This window comes from Porites lutea, chromosome 5 (genome assembly GCF_958299795.1).
Source record: "Porites lutea chromosome 5, jaPorLute2.1, whole genome shotgun sequence".
Lineage (NCBI taxonomy): Eukaryota > Metazoa > Cnidaria > Anthozoa > Scleractinia > Poritidae > Porites > Porites lutea.
The window spans coordinates 27484297-27503856 of NC_133205.1; the positions used below are offsets into that span (position 1 = coordinate 27484297).

A 19560-nucleotide genomic window follows, 5' to 3' on the forward strand; every position below is an offset into this window, starting at 1 on the left:
AAAATCGCCAATAGCACGGTTACCAAGGCTAGTCAGCTTTCAAGTACTTCATGAAAGCCAAAAAGTAATGTCAGCAATCAGGTTATTGAAGACACTTGTACGATCTTTTGGTGGCACTAGTCCTTTCATTTATTCAGAACTCTCTTTGTCGCTTGGATGTAAATAGAAAGAAAATTTGACAAGTTTGACGTTGATAGCACTTGATGTTCAACATTACATGAAAAGCGTTTTGAATATGAAAGGACACTATAAGAGAGCTTAAACCAAGAGACTCCCCAATTCAGCCTCGTGCTCGTTCTGTCAAGTATGAAAATAACTTTATGATATATCATAATGTCTGACGATGAAGATGCCGCTCCTGTGGTTAAAAAACAAAGAATCCACTTTGGAAGCCTTGAAGCTGTCGAGAGAGAACGCCTGGCGGCTGCGGGACCCGCGTCCAAAGAAATTAAGGAAGAGATTGAGAATGACGATGAGCAAGAAGAGGAAGAAAATGGAGTGTCGGCGGCGGTTCTTGCTGGAATAAGAGCGGGAAATATAAATATCAGTAGTGGTAAGCTGAAAGTTTCGATGATAAATTTTCCATACAACCCCATATATTTATCATGCATACATGTCCAGACCACAGGCAGACCACCCTCTGTTAGTGGGGCTGTTATTGTTTGAAATCTGAGCATCGATCTTTTGTTATGTATAGAAGAAATATAGAGCAACATTACGGTGGCTATAATTTGTTCCAAAATGCAGATTTTAATGCAAATGTTTCAACAGAAACTTGAAAGAAAATGTTAACTGAGTCATGTGTCACGTTTTTTTTTTCGCCATCCGTGGTGTTTTAAGCGCCATTTAGGCAGATGAGCATTTGACCTCGGCGGTTGGAACTAAAGAAGAAGACAAAGCAGGTTGTGATCAGCCGCTGGCGCATGATCTAGTCCACTTTAAGCTGGAACTGACACCAAACTAGTTAAATTCTTACCTCAAAAATACCAGCTGCTGATCCACTGAATATGTCTCCATGGCTGCATTGAGTGAGAGCTCAATCCTTCCAAAATTTCTTGAGAAAAGCGATCCTGAGGTTGCAAGACCAGCAGCTTTCTCAACATGATCAGTGCAAAATTCTCGAACAATTAGGCATTTAAGGTATGCGCCTCGATCCAAATCCACCAGTCAGCGTAAAAACCTGTGCAGGGTTGGGGTTCTGAACTGACAATGGTCACGATACGCTGATTGGTGGATTTGGATCGATGTGTATACCTCAAGTACCTTTGGTCCAGAATTTACTGCGTTGTTCATCTGTACATCGTCCATAAATAACAAAAAATTGATGCTCAGATTTCAATCAACAACGGCCCCACTAACACAGAGTGGTCTGCCTGTGTCGAGACTCGTATTCATTATTATTTTCATCTGCAACTTTTTAATATGAGGTTGCTGTGCACATGCATAGTAAATGTATAAGGGCTGTTTAGAAACCTTTCCTATCACTCTCTGGAGCAACTGCTGAAAGATTAGAGGATATTAAGTGGCTGTGCAGAGATACAAAATTTCTCTTTGAGTGGTGAGAAATATACCCTGAGTCCTGAACCAGAATATTCATTTGACCCAAGAAACAATTTTTACCATGAATGGTGTCCTCCAAAAAAATTTCAACTTGAATTCAGCACACCCTTAATATTTGGGGGTGCTATAATGAAGTAATAAATTAAGTAGTAAGATAAGATAATTTAAATTAAGTTAAATCTATATTATTATAAATGTCATATTAGGAGAATACCTGGAGTTATCTGAAGACCAAACCAGTGAAAGACATCAGGAACTTTTAGCAGAATTTGAGAGAAGGAAAAAGGTAGTACACTGTAGGTTTACAGCTGCTGTATGTAACACTTGTACCTGTTTTATTTCAAAATTCAGTGCATTCTGAGTTTTCTGACCACTTTCTAGCAGGGCTGTCAATATAAAGGGTTAGGCACCTAGATGCAGCTATAACTTAGGCCTTGCAAAGGGCAGAAGTGACAGGGGACATAGCTTTGAAATCTGGCAACCCGGCACTCACAAAGCACAAAGCTTCTGCAGAAGGAGGAGAGAATTGTAACAGCAACAATCCATTTTTTAAGTAGTTAAAGCAGCATCTGTTAACTTTTGGATGTTGGCTGTTTCTGCAATGAAGTAACAAACTCTCCTCTGTTATTTCCAAACATTTTCTGTTATTTCACCCTGTTATTTTCTTTGAAACATTTTCTAATAAGGTATTGTTCAAGAATGGTCCCAGGAGGGAGGAAGGTTTTTTAAATTCTTTCAGGAACCATGTCTGCCATATAGCTGTACAGCTGTAAATTCCAAATTTAGTATCATGAAAATTTATGCCAAACCGACAGCAACATTTTCGTCTTAGCTAAAATGCATCTGCAACATCTTTTCCTAAGCTACCAGGGGACAGGCAGTCTCAGAAATGACCGACAAAGCGAAAGCATACCCCATTCTTGGAAGTCCTCATAACTAGTACTTCCAAGTTTCTTGAAAGCACTGAGCTCTCATAATTTACAGCAAGCATGTTACATATACATGTAAATGTAAGTGTCAAACAGCTGTAGCTTTCAAAGGGATAGGGTTTGTGTCATATGTGAATATGTATACTGTGTATCACTTGCAACAGCAAATTATCAGCTTATATGAACAATGTGAAGCAATAAAATGACATTTATTTTTAAAATATTGTCAATAGGCTCGAGCAATCACTGTACCAACAGGTGATGCATCAGTGAAGGCAAGACTGCGCGAACTCGGAGAACCAATAAGTAAGTTATTTACTTTTAAACAAAAATGAGAATTCCATTAAATAGGGTCATTTTTTGGTGTAAGACATCCGTAAATTACTTTCAATACTTTACTGTTGTTTTTTGGTTAAAAAATGTCAATCTTTGTCACAGCTTTGTTTGGGGAAGGTCCACCAGAAAGAAGAGACAGATTGAGAAAATTATTGTCAGAATTAGGTAAGTGATATTTGTTACATGTATAGATTTAAGTTAATTAGCTGTAGTTTGTCTATGTAATAAAGGTTTTTTGTTATTCAGTCAAAATATTTCCCCTTCTCTGATTGGCTCAAATTCCATGACTAATAGGCCACTTCTGAGTTCCAAAAACCCTCACTTTCACAAAGAGGCCAATTGCACAAACTTCCTTGTGAAAAATGAGTTTTATTTGCATGAGAATGAAAAATCATTTCCATATCAAAGGCTCAGCACTTAACTTGTTTTGATACAAAGGCCCGGGGAACCCAGAAATGGCCTATTCTTTACAACCAGCTACTGTTGACCAAATTTGGAAGACATTTGCGATATCCAGAAAATGCTAAGTATTGCCAATCAAAAGAATATACCTCTCCACAAGGGCCAGAGAGGTTTAAACAAGAATCAGTGTGTGGACTGTCTTCAAAAGAAAGTGGCCATTGTAGAAAGGTGGCCATTGTGGAGAGGTAGCAGACTGCAGTTAGTAGATGTGGGACTGTATTTCTAATCAGTATAAGACTGTGTATCACTGATTTGATGTTATACTGTTGTCTGGCTTAAAGGTGAAGATGTTCCTAAAAAGGAAGAGGAAGAGAAAGAGAAACAGGAACCAGTATGTCCTTTGTAGATCTTTGCTCTATTGAATCGTGTTATCTTCTTATTCCACTTTATCTTGTGACTCCTGGACCTTAAACCCCTCTTCTACCTCCCTGTAAAAACATTCTCTTTGAAGTGAGTTAAACCATTTTTCGGTCATTCATGTATCAAAACAGAAGTGTTTTTTATATGCCAAAAGAACCAAAACTATCCAAAACTTTGAGAGAAAAATATTGAGACAAAACAGTTTTTTTTATTTAAAGACTATGGAGCCACTTATTGTTGTTGCGTGCATTGTTAACGGTCCATGTCTCAGATACAAAAAACGAGATGACAGTGAATTTGTGCATTCAAAGTTTAGGATGTTTTGGGTAGGAAAGAGGTAGTCTTCTTTCTCCAGTTTGGTCAAGGTGCAATTTCTTGTTGGCAAACTATATTTAATATTTGTATAGTATGTTATGTTCTGATTTTACAAAATATGTAATACATAGAATACATAGGTCTTTAATGATAATAGTGATCATATGAAAATGTGGGTGATAAAAAATGCAATTTAGTGTTTTTTGATGTCTTGTTTCATTATTTTATTTATAACTTACTCGTTATAAAGTTATCAAACTCTCTAGCATCAATAAAAAATTATTTCTGCTCTCAACCTTTTATTACTTCAGGAATTAGAAGAGGAAGTCTGGTATCATGAGGGTTCTCCGGAGCTGAAAGTAGCCCGCCTCTGGATTGCTAAATACTCTCTACCAAGGTGTGAAGTTAATAAATTAAAAGTATATATACGGGTATTATAATAAATCTGTTAAACCAGCATCAGTGCACCCTGCTAAAGTTGGCTTGGATAAGGTGGATCGGCCACCATTAAAGAGATTTACAGTTCTAAGAGCAGACGTTTTGAGCACTAGCCTTTGTCAGAGCAACTTCTTTGTGGTTTAGGGTTAGCAGTTGAAATGTTAGCACCTTAATCTCTTAGTGGACTCCAGTTCTCCTACTGTAATCAACTGAGTAGACGATACCAAGTTCTCGACAGGGCTTGAGAAAAGTCCCATCTAGCAACCTGGGGAAAATAGATTCTCCTTGCTGGAAGTATATGTAGCTTTTTATTCTCATATTTTACCCAATGGGCAAGGTCAGGGGAAAATCCATTATTTTAACTAAATGTAAACTTAGACAAGCCTGCAACTGCCTTGGACAAGCAAATTTGATGACAGCTTGTCCAGAGCAAATCTCGAAAAGTCCTGTTCGGTAGTCTGGGACTTGTTGATGTTCCTTTTGGGCAAGTAATCTGTGAATGAAAGAATGAATCATGTGTTCAGTAGCTTAATCATTTAGTCAGTTCATCATTATGGTGATTATTTAAACTCTCATCGGTCACTCTGTCAGTTAGTTATGTCTTTTATGATACATTATGGTGTAGTTGTGATTTTTTTCAGCTACGGAGCTACTTTTAGTCAGTCAGTCAGTAATTTAGCCATTCATTTAGTCACTCGCTTATTAAGTTCATCAGGTAGTCATTAAGTTGGTCATGGCAACAATTGGACATAGTTACACGGGAAAGATTTTGCTGTATTTTGTTCACAAGCTGTGTTCACTAACATGGATCTCATTATTTCTAGGGCATGTGAAAGGTTAAAAGAAATGCGCATCCAGCAAGCCAGACCTGATCCTGAGAAGGCTGCAAAGATGCAAGAGTTACATCGCAAACTAAGGGTTTGTTTCAAATTTTTTGTGTAGCTCTGTTTGGTGGAATGTGAAGAAAGGATCAGATACAGTGCATGCATCACTTGTTTTTTTACACCACAGGTAGAAACTTTAACTTCTTTAATATGAATATGAGAGAGACAGACCCAACAGTTTGCATTATAGAGGTGTTGGTATCACCAAGGTGGTAAAAAGCTTAATGTTCAGCAAGAAAAATTCGTTAAACTGGTTTCTTCATACTTCTTCTAGTTCTAGTTGTTTCATTTCTGGCCTTATTTGGGGTCAGAGTGTGACGACAATCGTCTTTTAAACAACCACTGGATTTCTGTCACTGACATACTTTGCAGGCAGACCTCAAAGAATTTTTTTCCTCATCTTTTCAGAGTCTAAACAATTTCTGCAGTCAGATTGGTGATGACAGACCACTGTCCTTTTGTCAGTTTTCTCCAGATTCAAAAATACTAGCTACTGCATCCTGGTAGGCTTATTATGTGTCCTTGTTTATTGTCTTGTACCATGTCTGATGAACATGTTTTATGATTCTATTGTAAAATATTGGTTCAGCTAGTGTAACGTCTTGTAATCACATGCACAAAAGTAATTTAAGTGTCAGATGTATTTAGCACAGAGAGAGAAACTGAGGACGTCCCCCAGCAGAAATGCAATTCTTTTCTTCATGGTCCTTCAATGGCAAGCCCACTAGAGGTCCAGCCATTTGCAGGGCTAACATTGTAGCTTCTTGTTTAAATATTTTAAGACCCAGCGTATTGGTCTGTCATCTGCAGCTTTGCATTATTATTTGCCATTTTTTGTTTTAGGAGTGGCTTGTGTAAACTTTGGTCAATTCCAGATTGTGAACCAATCACAGTTCTTCGAGGTAAACACACCATGCAGAAAAGTATGGACCTCTATTTTGTTTGGATCTCAGAATTGTTTGATTTCACAATTAATTTTCACCCTCTTACTCCCAGACTAATTTATTTATGGTGAGATTCTTTGTCACCAGTTTGGTTTTTTAGTCTCTGGGAGATTTCCTATGGTGTTACTATTCTTATGAAACCTCTTCAGTGGAAAGTTTGTAGAGTGGTAGTTATTTGTTAAGACTGCAGTGATTTTGTTATGAATAGTTATGGTGAGTCCTGGGACTCATCTTGTGAAAAATCATGAATCCCAGTCCAGAAACATTGACTTCCAGTTCAAAAAACATTGAGTCCCTGGGTCTCTTGTAACCACACAGTTAATCTGAAGACAGACTCCAAAACTCTGTATAACAGTTTACTGAAATAAAAATATACTCCTTCTATTGTAAAGCACAACAAAGACTAAAAGAAATAAACGTTGTTTAACGACAGCCACAAGAACAGCCACGGAAATCACACAAACAGGATATTCTACCAAAAACATCTTCAGTTCGATCTTTGCGTCCAGTGGGACGCATGCCACAAATCATTTTGCGTCTTAGGGGATTTTTATGCGTCAGGTAACAAAATCACTGAGTTTGTACAAAAAGAAATAACGTACATGTCAGGTTAAGATCTGGATCTTTTGTACCAATGGTTACAGGTCATAATGAACGTGTTGGATCAATAGTGTTTCACCCCCAAGCAACTTTGTCGTTAGATGAAACTGGTCCATGTATGGCGTCCTGTGATGCCGATGGAGTAGTTCTTCTCTGGTCTCTTAACATGTAAGTAGTCTCCTGTACAACCAGTCATTTTTGTTGTTTTATGTGGAAGAACCCATTCCTGGTGTTCAAATAGCTGGTACTACGTGAAGAGTAGTCTGAGAAAACAGTGACATTTTGCGACCCCACCTCTGGTTTCCCCTCAAATTGACGCCTGAGTAGCCAACCTCGTTCCCAGGGTTCTGTCCTACCAGTCCCTATGGAGTGAGAGAGACATAACATAACATAACTTTATTATTTATATAGCGCAAAATACATTGGTATATGATCTAATGCGCTCTACATTACAATTCTTATAATAGAAGGGGAGAGAGAGAGGGGTAGAAGAGAGAGAACCTGGGAACGAGGTTGCTGAGTAGCGTGCGTGACAGGCGTTTGAAAGGGAAGGCAAAGGGAGTTTTAGGCGCGAGAGAAACGCGAGGGGCGCGCCCCTATTCTCTCTCGCCTAAAACCCTCTTTCCCTTCATTTTCAAACTAACGTCTGAGGAACAAGTGGATTAATTCCATACTCACGACGCATCACTACCCAGATCTGGGTTGTTCTTCTGATTGGTCGTGTCGTGAGAGAAATTTGCTTCAGCCAGTCAGAAGCACTACCCAGATCTGGGTAGTGACACGTCATCAGTATGGAATTTCTGCACTTGTTTCTCAGACGTCATTTCGCGGGGAAACCGGTAGTGGTGTCACAAAATGTCGGCTATTTACTCAGGCTACATGTACGTGAACAGAAGAGTATCTCATGAGTAGTCCGTCGTTTTCTCGCGCGGTATTAAAGCGAGGGAAATGCTCCAACGCATCTGAAAATGGCACATTTTCGACAGATCGCTAAGGAGGAGCCAGTCGAAGTTGTCTGGTATGAGAGCGACTCGTACACTGTAAGGCCAAACGCCTGATCGTATGTCCTGTTTATACGGAGAAAACTTGGCCCGGGAGAGGGGTCTCTCACCAAACCGAACTACCCTGGGTGAACCAACATTTCCTCACAAAACTCGGCAAACCGTTTAAATGAGAAACAAAAAGGTTGGCTAGGCTAAGCGGGTCACCCACCTAGCCAAGCCAGCTTTTCTCCATATAAACACTTAAAACGAAGTCTAATTTAGGCCGCGGTTTAAGAAATCATTAGACTTCCAGATCGTCTGCTTAAGGGGTTAATTTAAGAAAGTAGGTGCTTTTCCAGACTACGCTACATGTACAGCTTTATTCAAATTGTTCATGAACGATGGTGTTTAGATGAGAGCGTTGGGCAAACTGAAAATGGCTTAGAACGCGGTTTTGTTAAACACGGGCTAAACTCCGATTAAATAATTGGCCCTTTGGCTCGCCCACTCGGGTCAACTGGGTCAAAGCGAGACAATCAGAGCGTACGCAAGCGCCGATGTCAGCTCTTGGCTTGGGCAAAGGAATCTAATTTTCCCTCATATAAGCGCTCTCTAAAGTTGACTTGGCTTGGAGGGTAACCCATTTTCCCGGGACAACGTTTTTTCCTTATAAACGGGGCACTTAATCTGAAGTCGCTTATTTTCTCTGTTTCCTTCGCGTGTCACCTTCAGGATAGAGCGATTTTCGTATTATCTGAACAATGGTTTCGGTAAGTGTTCGTGATTTATTTTATCAGCCAATGGATGAAAAGACCAAAACATGGACTCTTCGTTTTCCCACCAAAGAAAACCCTAATATGGAGAAGGCATTGTTCGATTGGCCAATCGTGTTGCAGTATGACGTTAAAGCGAAGTATCCTTTGATTTCTAGAAAGTTCTCGGACGTGAAGTTTTTTCAGCCGAGCGTTCGCTCACCCAACGAAAAGCTACGCACGTTTGTATCCGTTCGACAAACCAATCAAATCGCTCTATTTCCGTTCGTTTGTTGTTTCTGTTTTGTTCACGCGTTTTCATTTCAAGGTCATATGAAGATCGCTCTAACAGAGTGAAAAAATTAAAGGGAAAAAAAAACAGGGACGAAATTGGTTTGGAGATGGGTAACTGATATTAGCAACGTTTCTGAACATTATGTTCATGATATTTTTTAGGGATACTCCTCTTGCAAATATAGAGGGACACGAAAAACGTGTATCTCGTGTGGCGTATCACCCTTCTGGACGATTTCTAGCTTCTTGTTGGTAAGTAACTTCATTATTTCACGGGATTGGTTGATAATATCAAATTAGTTTATATTAGCATACACTGTGTCATCACTAGTCTCCGCAGTAAGCGTTTTCGCTCGAGTTAATGCGCGAAAGCTGGAACGAGAGCAAAAAAAAAATAGAAAAAGTGGGATGGGTAGATTTTGCACTCGCTCCAAGTTTTCGCGCAGTAACTCGGCGGGAACGCTTGCTATGCAGGCTATCATGTCATCGCGTTTGTTGGATCATATGGCGTGACCATCCTAGCCTTCGCCTGGATTGTTCGTGAATTTGATGTCTTGGCCCAAGTGAAATTGTTATTTTGTTCTCTGATGAAGTTTGTTTTTGCCCGCAGTTTTGACTACTCTTGGCGACTGTGGGATTTAGAACAGCTCAAAGAAGTTCTACATCAGGTAAAATACTTTTACTCGTCTCTTTTTGAATAAACGCAGAAAACATTGCGCTAATGCGGCGAGACTTATTCAAAACGTTAAGCCGATTTGTAGACCACGTTTCTCCGCCCTTTGGCTCTTTGCATGACTTGATCACGAGATCAACTTTCGGTAAACACGAAAACAGTTCACTTTGGAAATATTTTGTTAGCACAAGCTGAAAGAGCATATTAAAATTAGAGACCTGAGAATTTTCAGGCGTATATCTGAAAAGTAAAGATTGCAACGGCCGCCGAAAGTTAGAAACATTTGTATGAGAAAAACAACTTTTGCCACCCAATCACAATTGCATGGTTTTCCATACAAATCCTTGTAAATTCTAAATTTTTAAACTGTCGTTAAATCTTTCCCTTACGCATTTAAGGGCTCAAATTACCTCTTAAGAATTAAAAAGAGATTTGAGCCCCGTAATGCTTAAGGAAATATTTCATGACAGTTTTGAAAATTTCGGTGCTGTACATTGACAGTACCGTTGAAAGGAAGGTGTTGTATACTTCTTTGTTTGTGTTGTTTATAGGAGGGTCATTCAAGAGAGGTGTATAATATCGCATTTCAGATTGATGGCTCACTTGCAGCAACATGGTAACAACAGAAAAACAGTAGAGACCTGTAGATTGGAGGACGAGGACTACTACGAGTACGAGATTTGAATTTTAAGGTTTTTTTCGTGTATTCTCAAAAATAGAGACCCTGGAAAAGCTTTATTGAAATTTTTTTCACCCATAAAGACTGTTATCTTTATTGAACGAGGCTAAGTCCTCTCCCGTTTGCAAAATGAGAAAACGTTTAACATTTGATAACTTGTTTCCGCAACTACGACGGCCAATGCGGCCACTAGCTAAAACTCGTAGAAGAATGACGACGGCTGTCTCGTCTTCCCGCCAAAATGACGCTGGTTCACGCGTGCGCACTACTTAGTATTGAGAAAATGTCTTCCTCGTAGTTGTCCTCGTCTTAGAATCTAAAGGTCTGTAATAACGACGTATCCAAAACATTAAAAAAAAAAAAAAAACTGTAATTCACAGGGTACCCCAGTCAGTTCTTGTGCTGATAATGATAGGACCGTTATGAGAATCCTAAAACTAAATTCGTGCGTTCAGGTGTTTCATTTACACAAAACAACCTTAATGGCACAAACTTTAGGCGCCTAAGCATTCAAAAATTTGAACACTAAAATCGAGGTCAGTTTTAGCCGGTACGGTAGCGTGCGTGGCAGGCGTTCGAAAGGGAAGGGGCAGGAAAAATTGGGCGCGAGACCGCGCGCGAGGGAGAAGGTAGAAGGGGAACGTCTGGCCCAAGTTTTTCAAAACGCGGATAGCGCTATCCAGGGGATAACTCTCTTTCCAGTGGAAAGTGCAATTGGTTTCCCTAATACGTATCCACTGAATAGTGATTTATCTGTTGGATAGCGCTATCCAGCTTTTGAACAACTGGGGCCTGGTGAATAGCGATCCTTGCAGGCGTTCTTTTCCCTCCTTCTTCGCGTGCCCCTCGCTCTTCTTGTGCTCCTGAAATCCCCTTTCCCTTCCCTTTCGAACGCCTGCCACGCAGGCTACTTGTACGGTCAGAAATTTGACCGACGTGTTGCACGGTAACTCAGCTGGGAGACGCCGTTTTGGAATTTCTAAAGTAGCGCTGTGCTCATGGGCAGATGGTAAAGCCAAAGAAAAGGTTTTTAAAAATTCATTTCGTCAGTTCCGTGTGAACAGAGCGAAAATATTGAACGATTCCGTGTAAGTTCGGTGCCCTGAGTACGTAGCCTGAAATCCCACAAAATTAAAGGCTGGCCTTTCAATAGTTCAACCTTTTTAAGTTACTGTTTATCGTGAGTATGATTAGATACCGAATTAGTGATCCTAGACTGATCATTATGCGTTTGTGGGAAATTGCCCACCCAGCCCTCCCCTAAGCCAACATTTTGCCCTGGGTGAGAAGTAAGTGTTAATCGGCTTAGGGGAGGGGCTGGTGGGCAGTTTCCCAGAAACGTATAATTACTCTACTCAGTCCTATTACCTTTATTTAGTTTGTTCCCTCCAAATCCTAAGCAGCGTATCACCTCTTAATGTAATAACAACCCTAAATGTGATACACCAACCAAAGATATAGATGATACTAGGACTAGAATTTGGAATCTAGGAAAGAAAGGTGTCAGAGAATTTGTGTTTGGCCAGAAAAATGTTTGAAGGGCAGTCAAAACGGAAGGAAATCGTTTAAAGAGCATTCATACTATTTCTCAAGTATTACGGTGTCGTTACGTTTAGCGTTAAAGTTTATTTCATTTGCGGTTGGTATTACATTTAAGGTTTTTATTACATTTAGTTGCGATACAAGAAGTAACTACAGATCTTTTGCTCATTGTAGTGGTCTTGACGGTAGAGGACTTGTGTGGGACCTCAGAACGGGTCAGTGTGTTATGTCCCTTGATGGACACTTGAAGAAGGTTCTTGGAATAGATTTTGCTCGTGATGGGTGAGTTAAGTTACACCTTTGTCATTCCCTAGCCTCGGAGGTTTACTCCTTGGTTTCTTGGTGGGAGTGTGCCGCCCCGTTCTCCAAATCCTGTATGACCTTATTTCAGACCAACAAATTTCATTTTTCACACCCGTTTTAAGTAGTGGCATCTAAGATCCATACCCCTTTTCAAACCTGGCTTCTAAGAAATTATGTCATCAATACTTAGATTAGAACGCCAACAAAAAAGCTTTCTTAAAATCCAATTCGAATTCGCACATTGCTATTTACAAACACGGTCATACGTTCCCGTAGTTCCCTCGAAAACCATACCCAGTTCCAGATCAAAATGGGCAAAATCTATACCCGTTTTCAGACTAAAACGGCGCAAAAACCATACCCTTTGGGCGGCACATACCTATATGGCTTATATATGGGAGTGCTCCCCCCGGTTCCCTAGCATAGCGTTGTATGCATAGAGAATAAGAAATGTGAAATATTGTGAAAACATTTTTATATCATCCAGTAATTTTCCGAAGTTTTTACCACATTTTTCGTACCCCCGTTAGCAAGATTTGTAAAATTTAGGTGTCCGAACTCTTCTGTGTGTTCCGTTGTACAGTAGGTTGTCGACTTTTGAACTCGTTTGACGCCGTTTGCCGTTTATGGAAGCGAACTGAAGAGTGGTCCGTTTGTTGTCGAAAACAAACGGGTTGTATCCTTATCCTATCATTTCGGCTACGTTAGACCTTAAGCTTTATTACGAATAGCGTGAAGTGGTAGACTCGCGCCTTAATGTTAAAGTGGATTTCCACTGTAGCGTAATTTTTACGTGCATACGCGCGTAAAATTTACTGCGATAAAAAAGACGATGTATAAAAGGCCGCTTGTAAAAGTAAGCTGAGCGAGGTTCAACTTCTACGTTTACACGCGACCTTCCATACATTTTGCAACTTCACTTAAAGACCCTTAAAGTGTGACTCAGGGAACAAGCATTCAAGATGGGTCTAGGAACGTTACCCGTAGGTTTAATATGAGTAAATCCTCGTTTCAGATATCGTATTGCTACGGGCAGCGAGGATCAAAAGATCATGATATGGGATTTGAGAAAGAGACAGAGTGTATATACCGTACCAGCACACACAAACCTTATATCACATGTCAAGTTTTACGGTAAACGTTTATTGAAAATGGTAGCAAATTGTTCTAAAGGGAGTATTTTCCGATCAGTATAAGTTTCTACTCCTCCACAAACTCAACGTCAACACTAACTACTTGCCTAAGGCAAAATGTTAGCTTTGGGGAGGGGTGGGTTGGTATTTTGCCAGAATCCTCTACTTATTTTCCCCAGCTATACACATTTAAGACCTTTAAGGTGATGTTACACGGGACGATTCGCAACGACTATTTTAAGGTCAACACAGCGTTGCAATGTTAGAACAATGTTGTTAGAACTCGAAACAACGTCGCAACAGTGTTGCAACGCTGTGTTGCGCAAAAAATCGTCGTTGCGAATCGTCCTGTGTAACATCACCCTCAGATTGAAGGACGAGGACGAGATTTGAATGAAGTACGTATTTCTTTATCACGTATTCTCAAAACATTCTCCGCGGAAAGCTTCATTTAATTTTTCTCACCAGAAAGGTTTATACGATTATTCTTATACAACGAGGTTAATCCCTCTCCTGATCGCTAAATGACTGAAATTGTAACATATGAAAACTTGTTTCTGTCACTGTGACATTCTCGCTAAAACTCGTCGTAGAATGACGACGGCTATCACGTTTTTTGCCAAAATGACGCTGGTTCACGCGCGCGCACTAGTTTATAGTGTTGAGAAAATCTTGTCCGCGTAGTCGTCCTTGTGTTAGGGCGCTTTCCATTTGTCAGAACTGAGCGGTCAGTCCATTCCCGTTGCATTGAGATTTTCACTTTTAATCAAGACTATCCAGCGAGATCAGTCAAATTCTAAATAGTTTGTACGACGGAGATGGTTTTCAGCAAAAACTCTTGGAAAAAGCTTATTATTTTCTTCGTCGAAATGACAGGTTCGACCGTGGTCCGGCCGTCCAGTTCTGACTTTCGGAAAGCACCCTTGGAATCTGAAGGGCTTGTAACCCGCCCGTTCATACGGCCATGTCGTTATTGCGGCGACTCAATTCTTTCGACTCAAACTTATAAACCGCTCAGACCCTTTATTGGTAAACCTCGATAACTCTCCTTCAAGAGATTAATTCTAATTTTCCGACGAGTATCACCGTCCTTTTCATGTATGAGTCTCCTTAGGGTAGAACTTAGACCAGTGCCGTAAGTTTTAAACGCAACGATCTGAAATTGAGCTGTTCTTGTTTCTTTTAACAGATGATTACTTGATATCGGCGTCCTATGACACAACCATTAAGGTGAACATTGATAGGCAGCCCGCTGCATTCATAGCGCAGTTTGTTATATTAATTGTCATAGTAATTGTTTCTTTGCTTTGGTCTCGCATAACAGATCCTTAGTAGCAATTTGCTGACTGAAAAGTCGAATGCAGGGCGTGGAAAGATGTTTGTTTTATGATAGATTGCTAGCTAGTGGCGAAATGCGATTAAAAAAAACTTGATCGCTTTATGCGCAGGTAGAAGTCGAAGGTTGTTACTGTGTACTTGATTACTTGTTCACGTCTTGTTGGTATAAAATCAAGGATCATCACGCGCTCCTTAGTGTTGGAGATAATTTCGGGACAATCCAACTGAAAGATAGTGCGTTGCCGGACTTGGCACCAAGGCTTGGGAGAATAAAACAATAGAAATCATCTTCAGGCTCAGCAATGAATAATACATTTCTTTTGTTTTATTCCCCTATGCATCGAAGTCAAGTATGAATTTTAATATTTCGAAAATTTTCTATTGTACTGGTAGCTCAGCTGTTTTAATAGAAAAGAAGAAACAAACTGTGAAAATGAAATTATCAGCATGTCACGAGCGTGGGACAAAGAAAAAAAATCTGAGTCCCCGACAGGATTCGAACCTATGATCTCCCAAACACCGGTGGGTGCTCTATTCACTTGAGCTACGGAGAACTCATGGAAAGCGAGGCCACATACTAGGTTCGAAACCAAACTGCTACCTAAAATTTTAGCAAGAACGTCAAATATAGTACCTGAAGGATTGCGACTGTCATTTGAAGAACATCTGGGCTGAGTTGTTCAAAGCTGGGTCAAGATAACCCAGGGCTAGTGCGGAATTTTAATTCAGATTTGAAAGCTTAAAAAGCATTTCAGTTTTAATTCTTTTTGTCTACAAGATGATGATTGGAAGCTCTGAAAATGACAGAGAAAATTATCCTCGAAAATGCTTCAGAACACAAGAAAAAGAAACCAAGGTTAAATTTAACCCCGGGTTAAGCGCCAACCGGCCTTCGAACAACTGGGCCCTGCTAGACTAAATATCCCTTTATATTATGTCATGAATTTGCCGAGTCATGAATACAGGAACTTTACCTTGACCTTGATCGAGGTAAGCATTTTTTGAAGTTGGAAATGTATGAATGAACTGAATGAATAATGAAACACTTTGTGGATTCGGCTTTCGTTTGATATGGAGATTTCAGTGGGTGTGCGATATTCTGGTGCCTCCTCATTTACATGATATAGCATAATGTTTCTCTCCTTTTCTTCCGAGGGTTAGCTGATAGAGACTTTTTTTTTCTTCAGGTGTGGTCCCATCCGGGATGGGCGCCGCTTAAAACCCTCACAGGACACGAGCAGAAGATTAGTTGCGTGGATGTTTCACCAGGTCTGTAGTTCTTCTATATAGGGTTCTGAGCGGTTGTGAACAAGGCTGTCTGGAAACTCAACAGAAACTCTTTCTTTCTACTTGAGATACGATCACATGGTGGCTTAATATTGATAACTTGGGATGCGGGGGAGTACAGTAGACAGTGGTTATGTCACATCATGCCTACAGCAATCGTAGATTATCCAGATTATTACACATTGTACTCAATCTCTGTCTTCTCATTGGCTAAAAGCCTACAGTTAATTTTGGAAATCAGCGCGACTAATGACTAATCTGTAGGTTACGTGCGCAGTGCATGATTTCATGAAGAGCATGATTTTGAAGAGCAATATCAAACTACGTTCTATGCCATGGTGTGTTTGTCGTTTTTTTTCTTCTTGTGATATCCGGAATAATCAAGGTCTCGGTAAGTGTTACCAGCCGCGGCCTTCGGCTCGACGGATAACGCTTACCTCGACCTTATTCCGGATATCACAAAAACTTCATCCAATAATTGTTTATAACAATATTCAGCTATAATGAGTTATAGGTACACGTATGAGTGTGTCATGGAAGTCCTAAAAGACGATTGAGTTGAATTATTATAATTTAACGAGAGGAGCCAACGGCCGCTAAGGAGACAAATCCAGGCCTAGAAGTCATCAAAAACCAGCAGAACTCACTGAGTTTCATGAAAAAAATATTGTGGTCAATAATCCTAGCAAATTTGTCTGCAACTATAAATAAATTGTACTTTTCTACGAGTGAAATGTTTCTTGTTGGCAGTTTAAGTTTTCTATTTCATAGAATTTGTTTCATTCGCCCCCACGGGGCGCAAGGTGGAGGAGCAAGGGCTGATGAGAAGTCTACGCAAGAGGCGAAGTCTTCCTTTCTTACTTTCTCCCTACCCATCACACCTCGCGCTTACATGCCGCGCGCATTATAGCGACGACTGGGAACGAATCCGGTGGCTGTCGTGACGTGAGTAGTCACGGAAACGACACGGATTCTTTCGGTAACAAAAGACCGGAGAAGTAGAAACCTTCTGATCCTCTTTATCCCTTCATAAACCTAACTCCATGGTCGAACGTCGAACTTTTCACGAGGCGATCTTTATACGGATGAACAAAATCTATTGTTCTCCCTCATTAGCATCAATCTCGTTCCCAGGGTTCTCTCCTACCGGTAGGAGAGAGAACCTGGGAATGAGGTTGCGTTAATATCAAGTCCGTCCCATGTGAAGTTCCACGTTGACCCTGGCCTCAGATCATCTTTTCTCATTGCTTAACTGAACCGACAAATGATAAATCTAACGGCTTCTTTCTTTCCTCAGATGGACAGTACGTCGTGTCCAGCTCGTTCGATCGAACTTTCAAACTGTGGACCTCAGACTGAGCCATGGCTCTGTAGCAGGTACCGATTTTCATAGCGATGCTTTAAGCAACAGTCCATCTACCAAGGGTCACTCACACCCAGGATAACTCCAACACATGTACTAGGGTTACGGATATGTGACAAGCTCTGTGACACTTGTATATAGCCCACGAATGAAGTTTCCAATAAACATTCTTTAAAAGTAACAAATCTTGGTGTTTGTTTCTCATGTATTACCCTGCGAGCAGAAGCTACATTTTCGCTGTGTGAGCTGTTTACTTTTCGCACGACAGCTCACACAGCGAAGATGTAGCCTCTGCTCCCAGGGTATTCCTGTCTTCACTGTAAAATCTAATTTCTGGTGGGCTTGCCGTTATTTGCACCAGATTTCTCGCCTTTGAAATTATTAAGAAAACAACCGGAATTTTGCAATGACTTTCTCCCTGATATGATTTGGCAATTTGTCGCGGTGTCCTACTTTGCCCCCAGACGTTGGAAAGATCTTCCTGGGAGGTAAGCTGACGATCAACAGGTTGAAAAACGAAAATATGGACTTGACCGTCGACTTGACCATGCTCAAACGATTTTGGTCGGTCGCGAAGCATTTCATCGACAAGTCGCTGCGATAAGGTACTGGTTATGTCGAGAAAATGAAAACGTATCTATACCGTAATACCAAAACGTTTTTCTACACATTCCTAAGTGTTTTTCAACTTTCTCATTGAAAAAAAAGACTGAACTAAACCAAAACTATCCATTTGGACAACACCCGTAACGTTTCTTTGAGCATGGTGGAAGACGCCATTTACTTTCAGGTTTGCTTCGGGCACATTTCTTTCCGCTAACCAATAAACAACAATAGCAACAAAAGAACCGAAATTGTACACTTCGTTATAACTTCCGCCCTGTTGTGGTTTGACCATTAGCCTCGAACCCCAACTTATGCTACATACGTCGCAACCTGAAGGTTACGACTACGTCATTAGTAGGAGTCACTTAAAGCTGGCTTATATGGAGCACGTTCACCTTGTAAAGATCCTGATGACGAAAAGATCTTTCGGGTATTCAGAGCCTACCAAGAAAATTTCTGACAACGAATATCCGGTGAACTATCATTCCGTGGCTAGAGTTGATTTTGTTCACGATCGTATGTTTTTAAATGTGTATTTTTGCAAATCAGTTTTTGCGGTTTCAAAAGCCTAGACTGCCTTTTTTTCTGCCTTTCTTCTGTTGTTTATATCTGTGAATTAGAATGTCGTCGAGGTGATGTTTTGTTTAGTGTGGAATGTGTTATATATTAGTCGACGATTTGCTTGTTCCCTATTTATTCGTGTACTGCATTCGGTGGCTTGCAATAAATTAATTTTCTTAACTTAGAGACACAGTGTCGATGCTGTATGGTTATTTCCATTTACCGTAAGAAGTTTTTTAAAATTAGTTTGAAGCAATTTTAAACTCCGCCCAGTATTTTGCGGAGGAAGTGAGAAAAAGGAGAGATTTTCATTTACGGAATATTCAAATGTAGGTGATGACTTTTTATTGGGTGAAAATGCAATTTGCATTTAAATACAACCTTGGCTCACTGCTTCAAACTGATTTGACTTTCAGATACCTATGAAAGTGAGCGCGATTCGCATAAAAACGCTATGACGGTGTCTTAAAACATTTTGTCTTCAATTAACCTGTTAAAGACTCAATTTAGAATAGCCCTGTAATGCAAGACGAATCACTTTCATCGAATGAGAAGTAAGTCTTCATCACTGTCTTTAAACTCTTTATGTTTTCATGTATTTCTTGTATGTGGCATATTAATTTGCTGTTAATTGCCATCTTACGGGTGTTTTGACGGGCAGAAGTTACAGAATATCTCTTGTGTTTGTTTCTTTAAACAGATGTCTTTAAAAGCTACAAGGTCCCAAGGTAACGACAACGTGCTGTTTGCATCGCCGCGTAAAAGTGCCCAGAGAAGTTAAAATCGTCTCGTCGCTCGGCGAAGAGTGGACACCTATGACATCAACAAGTATCAAAACCACAGGTGAGTGGTGTGGTATAGCTATACTCGCTCAATATTGATCATTTAAACTAAATGAGAATGAAGCGCGTTGTTTTGCCGGCGAACTGCATGAACCCATCTTGTCTTTAGCGCGTATATTTAAGACTTTTGTCCGTTTTGTAATGTTGGCGCGGGCTTCTTTGAAACCTTTTAGCCTCCTGCTAAGGCTCTCTCCTAGGATTTGTTCGCTAACCTACCATTTTTGAGCTCTAGTAGCCTTATAGTATCACGCTTACGAAATTGGAAGTTTGAGGAGATTATATAGTGACTACTAGCACGCTAGTAATTTGACTTGTTTGGAAACAAGCAAACGCCGTCGAACTTCTGTACTTCGGCGATCAAAAATAACAGCAAACA

The 19560-nt window shown here is 40.3% G+C and overlaps 1 protein-coding gene across 1 annotated transcript; it reads left to right on the forward strand.

Moving 5' to 3' along the window:
• The first annotated feature begins 78 nt into the window (after window positions 1-78).
• Window positions 79-17360, forward strand: LOC140936345 (U4/U6 small nuclear ribonucleoprotein Prp4-like). The gene is made up of 18 exons (XM_073385808.1): window positions 79-553; window positions 1767-1846; window positions 2723-2795; window positions 2928-2990; window positions 3569-3618; window positions 4274-4359; window positions 5225-5318; window positions 5693-5787; window positions 6128-6186; window positions 6873-6996; window positions 9020-9109; window positions 9468-9525; window positions 10082-10146; window positions 11926-12033; window positions 13070-13188; window positions 14377-14417; window positions 15713-15794; window positions 17110-17360. The coding sequence occupies exons 1-18, from the start codon at window positions 334-336 to the stop codon at window positions 17169-17171; spliced, it is 1569 nt and encodes a 522-aa protein (XP_073241909.1). The 5' UTR covers window positions 79-333; the 3' UTR covers window positions 17172-17360.
• Window positions 17361-19560: the final 2200 nt, after the last annotated feature.

What these genes read in the sequence shown, in the direction of transcription:
- LOC140936345 (XM_073385808.1), top strand. Translation starts at nt 334, where the DNA reads ATGTCTGACGATGAAGATGCCGCTCCTGTGGTTAAAAAACAAAGAATC. An exon ending in AGTTACATCGCAAACTAAGG is followed by an intron (nt 5,319 to 5,692) that starts GTTTGTTTCAAA and finishes TCATCTTTTCAG; the next exon opens with AGTCTAAACAATTTCTGCAG. An exon ending in ACCAATCACAGTTCTTCGAG is followed by an intron (nt 6,187 to 6,872) that starts GTAAACACACCA and finishes CAATGGTTACAG; the next exon opens with GTCATAATGAACGTGTTGGA.